This window comes from Egretta garzetta, unplaced genomic scaffold, assembly GCF_000687185.1.
Source record: "Egretta garzetta isolate BGI_Z169 unplaced genomic scaffold, ASM68718v1 scaffold169, whole genome shotgun sequence".
Lineage (NCBI taxonomy): Eukaryota > Metazoa > Chordata > Aves > Pelecaniformes > Ardeidae > Egretta > Egretta garzetta.
The window spans coordinates 658,403-671,638 of record NW_009260798.1 but is presented as its reverse complement, the minus strand read 5'-3'; the positions used below and the strand labels follow the sequence as shown (position 1 = coordinate 671,638).

Below are 13,236 nucleotides of genomic sequence, written 5' to 3'. Positions count from 1 at the left end.
TTTCCCTAAAAATGACTTTTGACAAAAATACGAAAAAGAAGAATGAGAAGAGAGACCCCTCTCTATCACACTAGATGGTGTTACCTTACATATCTGGATATCCCCCTTCTCTGTTTGTACCTCTTAAGCACCTCATCCTACTCATCACAACAAGGATGAGACTCCTTTTTTTGCTGTATATCCTGATCCAACATGACAGACTAAAACCAGAAGTTCAAAATCTTCTGGTGAGGAAGGAAGTGGAGCACAGTATTTGCACTAACTTTCCACAGATTGCAAAAGCCTGAGCTTACCATGTGAGAAGAAAGTACATGAGGCTTTCTGTCAGACTAACGATCCGTGTCAGCCATGGATATCATTATACCAGCAGCAACGGGAGCCAAAACAGGCACAGATACAATGCAATTCCCTAAAAATTAGAAAACTAGTTAAAGTGCACGTGGAATAAAACTTTGTTCCCTCTCCAGGATCTAAAGTATTTTCTTTGGTTCAAAATAGTTCATCTAGATAGTGAAATACTTTAGTGAGTTATTAATTACTACCAAAAATACAGTTCTGGTTTTAATATTTTCCACTCCCAAATATTTCACACAAAATGCTTCCTAAAGGGCCACAACAAGGAAAATGGTTTGGGTTTTTTTTTTCTCCAGAGTAAGCATGTTTTACTCCTCTGTATTTCTTGAACATGGAGAAATGAAAGTAGTATAATCTTTGTGTTACTTTTGTTCTGAGTTGTTCTTCTTAACTGAAAGATTACTTCTTGGGGGGCATTATGGAGCGATGTATTTCCTCTGGTTTCGCATTAGACTTTTGTCAATTGTCTTTCATCCCAGTTGAGGGAGAATTTTACCAACCATCCCTATATCCCAATTTACTGCAACAAAAAAAGCCATCATTTTTCCCTTTTTACAAACTTCTCATGAATAGACAGAATTATTAACCTGATCAAAATCCCATTCCCATAGAGATCAATAGTGGAAATGCTTGGGGGAGGAGGCGGGAATTCTTCCTTGTAAACCACTGAATAAAGGGGTGTCAATATGAAGCCGGTCACAGCTGAGTGCAAAACAAGCATGAAATACAACGATGGATAGTTCCTGCACTGAGCTTTGTTATGCTTCTGATATTATTTTTTTCTCTTTGCAACACACCTCTGTACCATTATATAACCCAATTAAGTGTAAAATTGAGGCCTCAAAATAAGAAAATGGGGGGGTGTTAAGTCAAACAAGATAAATGCTATCCAGAAACAATGTATAGACATGTAAAACTTGGCATTTCTTCCCACAGACACACTGCCCATTTGTCTGTAACCTCCTTCCTTGATTCCTGATCATTTAATCTTACCAGAAGAGGCTCACGGTCATCATCAACTTCAGAATCCAGGTGGGTGAAATCCTGGTTCTCTTGTAGTCAGATAGAGACCTACTCATTTCTAGAGCACCAGAAAATTGAAAACAATGCAATTATTGCAGTCATATATAGGACTACTTTTGCTAAAGGAGAATGGTAAGATAAATTCCTCAGTTTCTTTTACATCTAAGGTGGTTTCACTGCATCCCTGTGCAGAGATACGAAATGACAGATCTCCCACGGAAGCATATCTTGGGCTCTAAGGCCACAGGTGAGTTCTGCAGGACAGGGTTTACATGACTGCTATAGGCAAACGGCACCACCATCTGCGCCAGTCTTCCATTAAACACTGCAGAATAAAAAAAAACAAACCAACAAACTCTTAATAGAATAATGTCATTCTTAGCAATATACAACATGGCAACTGTTTCAAAAGTAGATGACTGAAGTTATGCTCCCACATCAACATTTGGATACTGTCCTAATTTTCACAAGTATTTAGCAGCATTCAGGACTTTTACTGAGGTCAGAAGCAATTGTACTCAAGTACTAATTTTGGGCATCATTCAGGGGCCAAACAATCAAAATTACATTGCTTTACTTCAAAATCCTAACTCCTCTTCCTACTATTTCTTCTAATATGTGACACAAGATCAAAAATTAAGGACCCACACCACTGTTAAGCAGCATGAAGTACCACTGTCTCTAGAGGCATTTTTCTCTACACAGGCACAGAAATTCCCAGCCCTTCAGTAACATCTGCTTGCATGGTTCACCTTTATTGAGATTTTATCTTCATAAAACATTCAGTTCTACAGACAGTAAAAGAAAAAGGAATTTGGACTTCTCCAGTGAATCTCAACTTCATTAAACAAATCAGCACATTTGCCATTTCCTGTTGAAAAATAAAATTGCCAAACAATGTCTCCTTTAAAACGAAAGTAAATAAATCCAGCTAGGAGACTACACTTTTCTTTTTCAGAAAGAAATAACTAAAAATATAAACAGGAACCAGGCTCAATGAGAGGGAAGGAAAGGAATCTTTCTGTTTTCTCATGGAGCTTTTCAAAATCAGGTGGCTGCTCTATTCCTGTGAGTCAATGTTTTATTCCTATAATAAGTTAATGGCTGGAGAGAGCAGCGCTCCAGCTCCTTTGCTTTCCTCAGTTTTATTTGCTTTCTCCAAGCACCACTGCTGCTTCCTCCTGGTCCTCCCTTCTCTTCCCAACCTATCTTGGTACAGAGCAAAGGCAAACAAATGATGTACACCAAAGGAGAGCTAGACTGGTTTAGGTTGGAGAAGTCTCAGAGCTATCAGAGCACACAGTTATCTTAAAGGCCCTCTTCAGCCCTTCTGGGGTGCAGAACCCGTACACTTGGATTCTCCCTTGCTTCCTAATCCACAGCCTGTCCTCTCCCTTTGTTAATCCTAATCCTGCTCTAGCTCTGTATTATCAATAGCTACTGATACAGCATTCCTGGTGTCCAAGTAGGAGCTGCAATAAAGGCAGTACAGAAATACAGCTTTCTTGCTATGAAGTCCTTTGTGAAGGAGAAGTGTGCGATTTACCTCCCTGAGTACAGGTTCCCAGAGGAGCACAGAGCAATGCTGAATTACAAGTGTAGTCCTTTCTCCCTTCCCTTAGCCTTGTAACTTCAGCTGTCCCGTGTGTTTTTCCCTTATCCCTTGTCTCCCTTCCTTGGTCCATCACCTTCTTGCCCTTTGGTCTTCTAATACTGAAAGGGGATTTGGCTGTCATAACACAGGCACCTAATATTTAGACAGCTGGGTCTGAACAAGCCACCTCATTACAGCCAATAATCTTATCCTAAGACAGATGTCTTAACTAGGTCAGATGAATCTCACCCTTGGAGTGCTTATTTCTCCCTGTTGATGTAATGGGAGCCAAGGGTCACCAGCTCAGACTCAGGTTAAGTATCAAAAATACTCCCCAAATAATCCCATTTCAAATACTCTACTAAACCTTTTTATAGAATCATAGAATCATAGAATCACTTTGGTTGGAAAAGACCTTTAAGATCATCGAGTCCAACCGTTAACCTAACCGTGCCATCCCACCAGTAAACCATGTCCCTAAGCACCTCATCTATCCTTCTTTTAAATACCTCTAGGGATGAGGACTCTACCGCCTCCCTGGGCAGCCCATTCCAAAGCCTGACAACCCTCTCGGTGAAGAGGTTTTTCCTAATGCCTAGCCTAAACCTGCCCTGGTGCAGCTTCAAACCATTCCCCCTCGTCCTATCATCTGTTACCAGGGAGAAGAAGCTGACCCTCACCTCACTACAGCCTCCTTTCAGGTAGTTGTAGAGGGCGATCAGGTCTCCCCTCAGCCTCCTCTTCTCCAGGCTAAACAACCCCAGTTCCCTCAGCCGTTCCTCGTATGACTTGTGTTCCAGACCCCTCACCAGCTTGGTTGCTCTCCTCTGGACATGTTCCAGCAATGCAACATCTTGTAGTGAGGGGCCCAAAACTGAACACAGTATTCAAGGTGCAGCCTCATCAGCACCGAGTACAGGTGCACAATCACTTCCCTACTCCTACTGGTCACACTATTTTTGATACAGACCAGGATGCCATTGGCCTTCTTGGCCACCTGGGCACACTGCTGGCTCATATTCAGCTGGCTGTCAACCAGTACCCCCAGATCCTTTTCCACCAGGCAGCTTTCCAGCCACCCTTCCCCAAGCCTGTAGCGTTGCATGGGTTTGCTGTGACCAAAGTGCAGGACCCGACACTTGGCCTTGTTGAATCTCATGCAGTTGGCCTTGGCCCATCGATCCAGCCTGTCCAGGTCCCTCTGCAGAGCCCTCCTCCGCTCCAGCACATCAACACTCTCACACAATTTGATATCTGCAAATTTACTGGGGGTGCATTCAATCCCCGTATCCAGATCATTGATATAGATATTAAACAGAGCTGGCTCCAGAACTGAGCCCTGGGGGACACTGCTTGTGAATAACCACAAATTGGATTTAATTCCATTCACCACAACTCTCTGGGCTCAGTCATTTAGCCAGTTTTTTACCCAGTGAAGAGTACACCTGTCTAAGGCATGAGCCACCAGCTTCTCTAGGGCAATGCATTGGGATACAGTGTCAAAGTCAACCATTATCAATCAATTATTAATTCTCTATTGCTTATAAAGGGGTAGAGCCAAGGACTGAGTGCTACTGAATAAGCCAACTGTGAAGGGAAATTATGAGGACTCAGAAAGAAGATTTTACAAAGGACTATGATTTCAGTTCGGCATTATGCAAAATATTGTGTTACATTGTTGTGAAATATTAGTTCTGACTTAGAAGAGTGAAGCTATTTATTAATTTTCTTCTGAAAAGCATAAAGAACTTTTGTATTTTAACTACATCCAAACCCAAGAGATTTTACACTGGAAGACTAAACACTAGATCTCTTTGATTTTATGAAGAACCATAGAGTGTAAACATTCATGGGCAAACAAGGACTATGCTCTTTGATTATAGGAAGAAAAATCCATTAAAATAAAACCAGAGGGCGAGAGAAGCATTGGAGTGGGAGGTTGGCAGCTAATGGCCAGGAAAAACAACACATTGAATCACCATTCCTTATGACTAGAGACAGCATGGTGAGCAGATATACCGCCAGAAAGAAAAGGACTAGAGAGTATTCTGCATTCAGTATTTCTGATCTCAACAGATCTTCACTATGGAAAATTAAGAAAACAGTCTAAAGACACAGTTGAGCAATAAACTGGAAATATAGTAATATAATTTACAGTTGTGGATAATGGTTCCACTCAAATCATAGTAAAATGAGTTGTCCATCTAAATGACACAGCCCAAACTTGTGAGATATTTTTTACTGTGGGGAATAGAAACAATATCCTGAAATGCAAAGAGTAGGACAGCCTAAAATCTTCCCACACTGAGGCAAAAAAGGCATGAATAAAAACTTGTGGGAAATTCTGAAGTTAGCATGTAAAGTTTTAGCTGTTACTAATAGTGTATATTCTCTTTAATGGCAATGCTTCTGGAACACCACACAATGTATGTAAGAGATTTTAGAGATCTTAAAAGAAGGCTACAACAGTAGACTACCCATCTAATTTTCCTGGAAATCCTTTCTGTCTTGTAAAGGCAAAACACATAAAAGAGAAGATTCTGGAAGTGAAAACCAGTGTAATTGCAGTCCTCCTAAATTTGCAATACTTTGGTCAACCAAATTTGTGCATGTTCTGTGTTAAATGAAAGCTCTTAAACTCTGGATGACTTCTTTTTCAGAAATTAGGAAAAAGCTTCCCTTTTCAAGCTGGCTTGAAATGACCAGAGTGCAAAACTATTTCCCCATGTGGCAAAATACCCATTTAAAAACACTTCCCTATGCTTTATTTGGCTGAAGGTTCCATATTTGTGTGTATGTGTGCGGGTCTACATTTAAATGGCCTCCCCCCTCATCCTCACCCATAAGCATTCTGCCTCACCACAAGCGTCAAGCTCTGTACAATCAAAACACTCCCTAACATACAGAGCCACCCCGCCGCCTCTCCTTCCTTGCCTGTCCCTTCTGAAGAGTTTGTAGCCATCCATCGCAGCACTCCAGTCATGGGAGGCATCCCACCACGTTTCTGTGATGGCAACTACATCATAGTCATCCTGCTGTACGATGGCTTCCAGCTCCTCCCGTTTGTTGCCCATGCTGCGTGCATTAGTGTAAATGCACTTGAGCTGGGCTATCGGTTTCACCCCCAGCAATGGGGTGACACCCCCAGGCTCCTCTCTAGTGAGCCTGTTTATATCCCCTCCCCCCTTCAGGCCTAGTTTAAAGCCCTCTCTACAAGACCCGCCAGTTCATGAGCGAGGATCCTTTTTCCCTTCCAAAAGAGCTGGAGACCTTCTATTTGACCCTGGTCTTCCCTGCTTCATTAATACCCACCCTAACCTCCGTAATTATTTCCCTGGTACTTTTTCTTCACTCCCTTTTAAAAGCCAGATCCCCTTCTGTACTCCATCCTTGCCGGATTCAGTTCATTATGCTCCAACTATACTCTCTTCTTTGGCTCCTCCACGGAGCCACTTCCATTCTCACTCCAGTTTTTCACTGTCAGTTACTGAACAGGAAAAGGGCTCAGAGAATCATGCCATACAGTCTCAGAGAGGATTGCTTCAGGATCTTCCTTCTTCTGCGACACAGGCCACAAGACTCCTTAAGTCCTCTCTGAACTGTAGAGTATATCTTCTAGCAAAATGGTGAACCTTTACTCTAAAATCGCTATTGCCAGTATTGCCTTGGTTAAATTGTTGCAGTAGTCAACTACTCTGACAAGTAATACTAAGTTTATTTTTAGCCTGAATTTGTCCTGGTTTAACTTCTGGCCATGAATCCCATCATATCCTAATACATCAAAATATCCTATTAACAACTTTCTTATCTCCCAATAAGTACTCACAAACCTTTAAGCTTTTTACTGACAAACTAACCAGATTGGATCGCTCACATTTTCCAGTCCCCGATTATTCTTTGAACCCTTTGCAATTCATAAATGTTCTCCCTGAAAACCTCTAGCTCTAACTGTCTATAGCTAATTTATTTATCTTTGAAAAAACAGGCTGTAAAATAGACATGCTAATACTCTTCTTTCCAAAGCACTGTCACAGCACATGGCTATGATTTATTAATAAAGTATTTATTACCGTAGCACAGACTAACATTTAAGTTAGCAACTTTTCCATAGACACTGTAAACAATGCTAAAGAAAACTTTTCTAGTTGTCCTATTTTTCCTGAAATCTCTAGTGCTGTAATTTAAATCCCTAAAATGGCTCAGTACTGGCAATCCATCATGCACGGCTAACTTCAAGAATACTTTCAGAATGCACTTTTACTACGCTGTTGTTCCTTACGCTGCATCAGAATTAAATAAATCAGCATTGAGAGAAGATATTTTGTAGCGAAAGATGTTTTATAAACAGTCACTGATCTTCTTTGATTGACAGTGCTTCATTTTACATTTCAGAAGGAAATCAGGATTCTTTCATCACAGAATTTTGGATGAAGCGCTTTTGCAAGTCCAACAACTTTATCAAACAAGACACTCAAGTTAAAGGGCAGGTGAAGAAAAGAAGTTGGCAGGCAGAGAACATTTTAAAAGCTAACACTGTGGCTTTTAAATAGTTAACATACTAAGATAGCAAAGATAATGAATTTGTTAGGAGAAACCTACTGACACATACCACACATATGAAGATTACTGGCTTCAGAATCAGTAGAATATGAAATTTTTTGGCACCTCTGAAAATGTGCACATACTTCGGCTTATATAATCATTGCTCCTTCCAAAAGATAGCTTGGGACCAACTAGAACCAAAACTAGATGTTTTAGTATGCAGCACTTCATCCTTATCATCTTCTTGCCTTTGGCTCTCTGCAGATGCTGCTGCGCTGTTTGCCCATTGCCTTCAAAGACCTGCAACCTCCTTATCGCTGTGGGAGCAGGTACGGCAGCCAAAAAGACTTGGGTGTATTTCCTTCCTTCAGTTGCCTTCCTCTAAAATGCTCAACACCTGCTATTTTTCACCCTACACTTGCGCATCCCCATCCCTGAATGAAAATTCTGTATCACAAATAAATAAGCCCGCTCCTAGTTCTTGAAAGAGCATACCTGCTTCGAAGCACCTCAATTTGTGGGAGAGTTAACCTTGTTGTAACCAGTGAAGTAAACAACTGGCCTGCATTTTAAGATAAATCTAAGAAAGAACATGGGTATCTAATTCCTACAACACAGGTACGTATCAAAAGAAAGGCAAATGCAGGCCTTTGAATTTGAATTACTTAAGGCAAGATATACAGCTGACTATTCTTGGAAAGGATGGGGTAGAGAAAGAAGCTGAGAAAACTCCCAAGAATAGAAACAGAGTAGGAAGTCAAGGAACAAGCCTGGATAAGATCTCAATGCAATCCTAGGAGGAACTTAAAAAGCGATTCTAGTGTAAATGTGGTAATAAAGGCCCCTAAAACTGACCAAAAAAATCCACTCTAAATATTGAATTTCTCATCTAAAGAATTATGACATGCATGGTCTCCATGAAAAAAACAGAATATTATGTAAAATTAATAAAACTTATAAAAATCTTACGGTTGTGAAGGATAAAGAATGTTGCGACAATCTTCAAAATGCCACAGTAAGCAAGACCATGAACTTGATAAGCAAAGAAACCAAAAGACAGTAAATTCTAAGGTACCAACAAAAATCTTGATATAAGAAAGAGTTTTTTACAGTGAGAAAAATCATTAACTGGAACAATCTCCCCAGGAAAGTGATAGAGTCCCCATCACTGGAGGTTTTCAAGATGCAAATTAGACAGGGCACTAGAATAATTTCACCTATCCTCCCTTTCCCACGAAAGGTTGGACCAGATAATCTTTCGAGGTCCCTTCCAACCTGGGCTGTTCTGTGACTCTAAATGGGACCTCCACAGTAGCTAAAGGGCTACTGAGTCATTCTCTTGAATGTCTGTTGTGGCCTAAAAGATCCCAAGTGTTATCTAAGAAGGAAGCTCAGTCTCAGGTTTGCTCTACAGTTGCACTTTATTATACTTTTCTTCCTGTCACAGCATTCTTTCCAACACTGTTGTAAGGATTTAACATTCGACTTCTCTAGAACAAACCTATTTGCTTTTGCTTTCTATAAGAGAAAACTGTGACGTTTGCAAATACCAACTCCACCAAAACAGGGACATAAATTGGCAGGCAATTCCCAAGACCCTGAGTATTTGGGAATCTCAGGAACTGGAGTATGCCTCCCACCAACTTGCAGGAATGTGAGGATTTATACCACAGGTATCAGGATGCAGGGAGGTACTTCCCACAGAAAGAAGCAGGCAGCAGGGACATGGCCCACCGGCCCATCACACCTTTCTGGGCACTCCTCCTGTCCCACTGGCAGGAGCACCATCTGAGTGGGGCTCAGACCTTGGCCAGACTCCACCTTTGTCCTAGGAAACAGAGGGTACATCCTCCACATTAAACAAGTAGGCACCAAACATACCTCTTGTTCATTTTTCCTCTGAACAGATGCAATAGGTCAAATGCCAATCACCTGTCTTGAATAAGAAGAATGAAAACGTAATTTATTTTTTTCTACTTTGTTTCTCTCAATCTTCGGGGCCAGTGCAGGACAGAAAACATGTGCTCTGCTAACCCCTATGTCCCATTGCCTCCTCGGCAGTCTTCAGGATGGCTTTAGCACAGAAACCACACTTCTTTCAAGCCATTTTGACAGCCTTGCAGGGAGACCTTGCTGCACCCTTCCTTCCAATGCTACTCAAGGGCCAGGGGTCTGGCCCTACAATAGAGAGTCAATACAGAAAGAAAAGACAGCATCAGTACAGCAAAGCAGCAAGGTACTTGATTCGTAGCTTTATAATGTCCAATTAGATTAAGCTCAATAGCTGCTTTTTAAAAAAAAAAAAAACAAACAAACTTGTTTTTCTCTCATTGTATCAGTAAACCACACGCAGCTCATCAGACAGATTGGCCAGCTCACAGTGAGCTTCATGTAGTGGGACTAGACATCTACTAAGACATGAGCTAGCTAGCAATAGGGTGTTTGGCTGTTCTGTATGCGACTGTCGTGCAAAATAACCTTTGATCAATGTGTAGAGACGCTGGCACACGAAGAAGATCACTAATGTGGGTGAATTTTATAGCATGGGAAGATTTACTGGCTGGGAATTGGCTGTATTCAATTTAAAACAGCAAGTAAAGACGTATGACTTCAGACAGGATCCATATAAATTCCAAAGTAACTCAGGTATCACTACTATTTCTTGAGTCACTTCTTAACCTTGACATCACTAAGCCTCACACCCTGAAATTTGTTCTGCATCTTCAGGATTATTTTCAGTCCTTCTTTAAATCCTCTCCGAAATTTCCATATTCTTCCTGAAAAGACACACAAGCACTCCAAAACACTGAGTCGCAAGGCAAAGATGGCACTTATTTCTGCGTGATTATTCATTTCCTATTAAGTCCTAAGGTCATAGCAAAGAACCTGCCAGGGTACTCCGCAGAAGGTTCCCATTAGTATCTATGATGACTACACCATCCTCCTCTGAATCATTCATTCCATCAAGCTAATTTCAGCAAATTTCAGGAAAAAAACCTGGTGTAAACATGGCACATCCAACAGATAGATATATTAACTTATGAGAAAACAATGTTTATCTGGTAAGAACTACCTTTTTGAGGTATCCTCTTAATAAATTTTAAATAAAGCAATGTCCTTGGCAACATCCCCTAGCTGGCAAATCCCAAGGTGTATTAATTTTTAACAGGAGCATTTCTGACCTAGCTGCTTTCAAGACTCCTGGGTGGAAGTTACAAAATCCTGCTGCATGAAACTGAATGTTGCGCAATGCCTTCCCCTGCTACAGACCATTACCTTTTATTATTGAGTCCAAATAATGTATGCAAGATGCTCCAAAACCAAGCATCCTTTAGATGCACCTTTTCTGCTCTACACTTCACCACACTGCATCAGCAACGGCCTTATCAAACATTAGGCTTGGTTGTCCTTTATTTTGTTCCTGACATGAACAAACTACTGTCCATTATCTTTATCTTTATCCTCCATTTCAAATCTCTCTTCAACTTTCCCGAATCAGACACGTTGTCCAACTCATACATTCATTATTTTGACTTTTTTTTCATTTTCATCCTTTGTTCATATATTGATTTTCAGTGCCATTGTAATTTCCACATATCCATTTGATTGTAAGAACTTCTTGTCCAATATCACTTTCCTTCATTCCCATGCAACAGTCCTGTGAGGGCATCTAGAATGATAGCCTTGAAAAATTCTACCAATATGGGCAGTATTTTGTTATACTGCATGTGAGAGCATTAATCATTGTGTACAAATACTCATGCAAGAAAGACAGATGTGGATGAACTCTACAGCATAACAAGATCCTTTGGCTAGAAGCTGGCTACATTCATACCACTAACCATGACCGGCTTAGCTATATCTTGATATCTGTGGTTTTCCAGTCAATGATCAGCTTTTCCTTCACCATCATAACTGGGATGAAGTACACAGTGCTGGACACTAAGAAAATGTATTTTTTAAATGTTACCAAAGAGTTATCACTGGAGATATAATTCCTCCACCATACTTCCTTCAGTTTGAAGTAACAATACAGAACTTTATTCTTCGCACACATTAGGAGCAGGCTGGTAAGAAGTTCAACTTATTCTCTAGCAAGATCAGGTGATCTGTGGCAGACTGTATGTCATTTAAGGAATTAGAACTTTAATTCATAAATAATTAAGTTCTTATTCTTCTGAAACTTGTCTGACTTTGAAACAGTTAATGGCCACACTGGCATAATACACCAGCCTTTTTACCTTTTCCATCCTGAAGAACAAGGTCTAACCATAAATTTCAACATCACACAAGACTCTCCCCACGAACCTCATTATACTAATCATATGATCTTTCTCAAGCTCGTAATTGTCTTATGTACTTGAGTCTCCTAACGTTAATATGCAGTAAGCTGAAAGATGTACCCCTTACAAGGCAACATTTGAATTTACTTTGTAATGCTTTAGGTTGTCCTTTTCTAGAATGTGGAATGAGGATCTTTATTTTGTTCTCTCAGCTGCCCTTGCTCTTACATTATCTAGGAAATTGGCACCCATATTAATGAGATGAAGCCTACAGTCACCTCATTTTACTCAGACTTTATCCCAGTGTTCCACAAAAACCACTCTACTTGGCTGACAACATTATTTCTGATGTTCTTTCTACTTATGACCAAGAAACAGGAAGGATTTCTCAAAAAGGTCATCTGACTCCTCTTTTGGTTTCCTTTTTAGGCCTCCACAGTTTTTCACCTTTTGCAGAATGGAGTCTGCGACTGTCTCACTGTTGCCAGAAGAGATCATTATCAAAGCAGCTTCTCCTGCTTATCCGTTTTCCCAGTCTGACTTTGCTCCTGGAAGAAAACAAAACTTCCTACTGTCTACCTGACCCCTGAAGAATAGTTCAAGAATCCTCGTTAGAATGAATTCACTGAGGAAGATGACCATCTTCTCCGCCACGGCTGGCTGGAAGCAAGGAAGCATTCCCAGGAAGCGCCAACATGTACTGCCTTGTTCTCTCACCAGTCCCTGGGCATCTGGAAGTTCTGTAAAGAAGTTCTTTACAATGAGGGTGGTGAAACACTGGAACAGGTTGCCCAGAGAGGTGGTGGAGGCCCCATCCCTGGAAGCATTCAAGACCAGGTTGGACGGGGCTCTGAGCAGCCTGATCTAGTTAGCGGTGTCCCTGCTCCTGCAGGGGGGTTGGACTAGATGACCTCTAGGGGTCCCTTCCAACCCAAAACATTCTATGATTCTATGATTCTATCTGCCCTGGGCCACTGCTGGAAGAGGATACCGAATTTCCCTGGCCTCAAACCCACACGGTTTGAGCTACACAAATGTCCTCTTTCCTCTATTACAGTTTTCCTCAAGACTTCTATTAGGTCTTCTTCCAAGCAATCCTTGCAACCTGTCACCCCAAATGCCCCACTGCTGGAAAACACTGTTCACATTTTCTTACCGCCTGTGGTAAAAAAAAAAAAAATTCCAATCCATTTATTTTCCTGTTTCCTCCCGTTGACCACATTCCTTTTCCATGTCCAGTCTTCTACAGTACAAATCATTTCACACACCCCAGTTCCTCAGTCTCTGCTGCTGGCACCAGACTGAGCTTTCCAAAGCCTCCCCAGCGCACCGCGGGGGGCGCCTCCCCACAACCCGGCCCAAACGCCCGCGGCCGCTGCCCGCCACTGAGCGTGCTGCCAGGGGGGCCTCTGAAACCTGGCCATTTTCAGTTCCGTGGCC

The 13,236-nt window shown here is 41.4% G+C and overlaps 1 protein-coding gene across 1 annotated transcript in view; it reads left to right on the top strand.

The window, feature by feature from the left end:
- Positions 1-1,578: 1,578 nt before the first annotated feature.
- CAPZA2 (capping actin protein of muscle Z-line subunit alpha 2) overlaps positions 1,579-13,236 on the top strand; it is a 43,944-nt gene continuing 32,286 nt past the window's right edge. The window contains exon 1 of the mRNA XM_009646803.2: positions 1,579-1,624. Coding sequence (XP_009645098.2) covers positions 1,579-1,624 — 46 coding nt within the window. The remainder of the gene's footprint in view (positions 1,625-13,236) is intronic.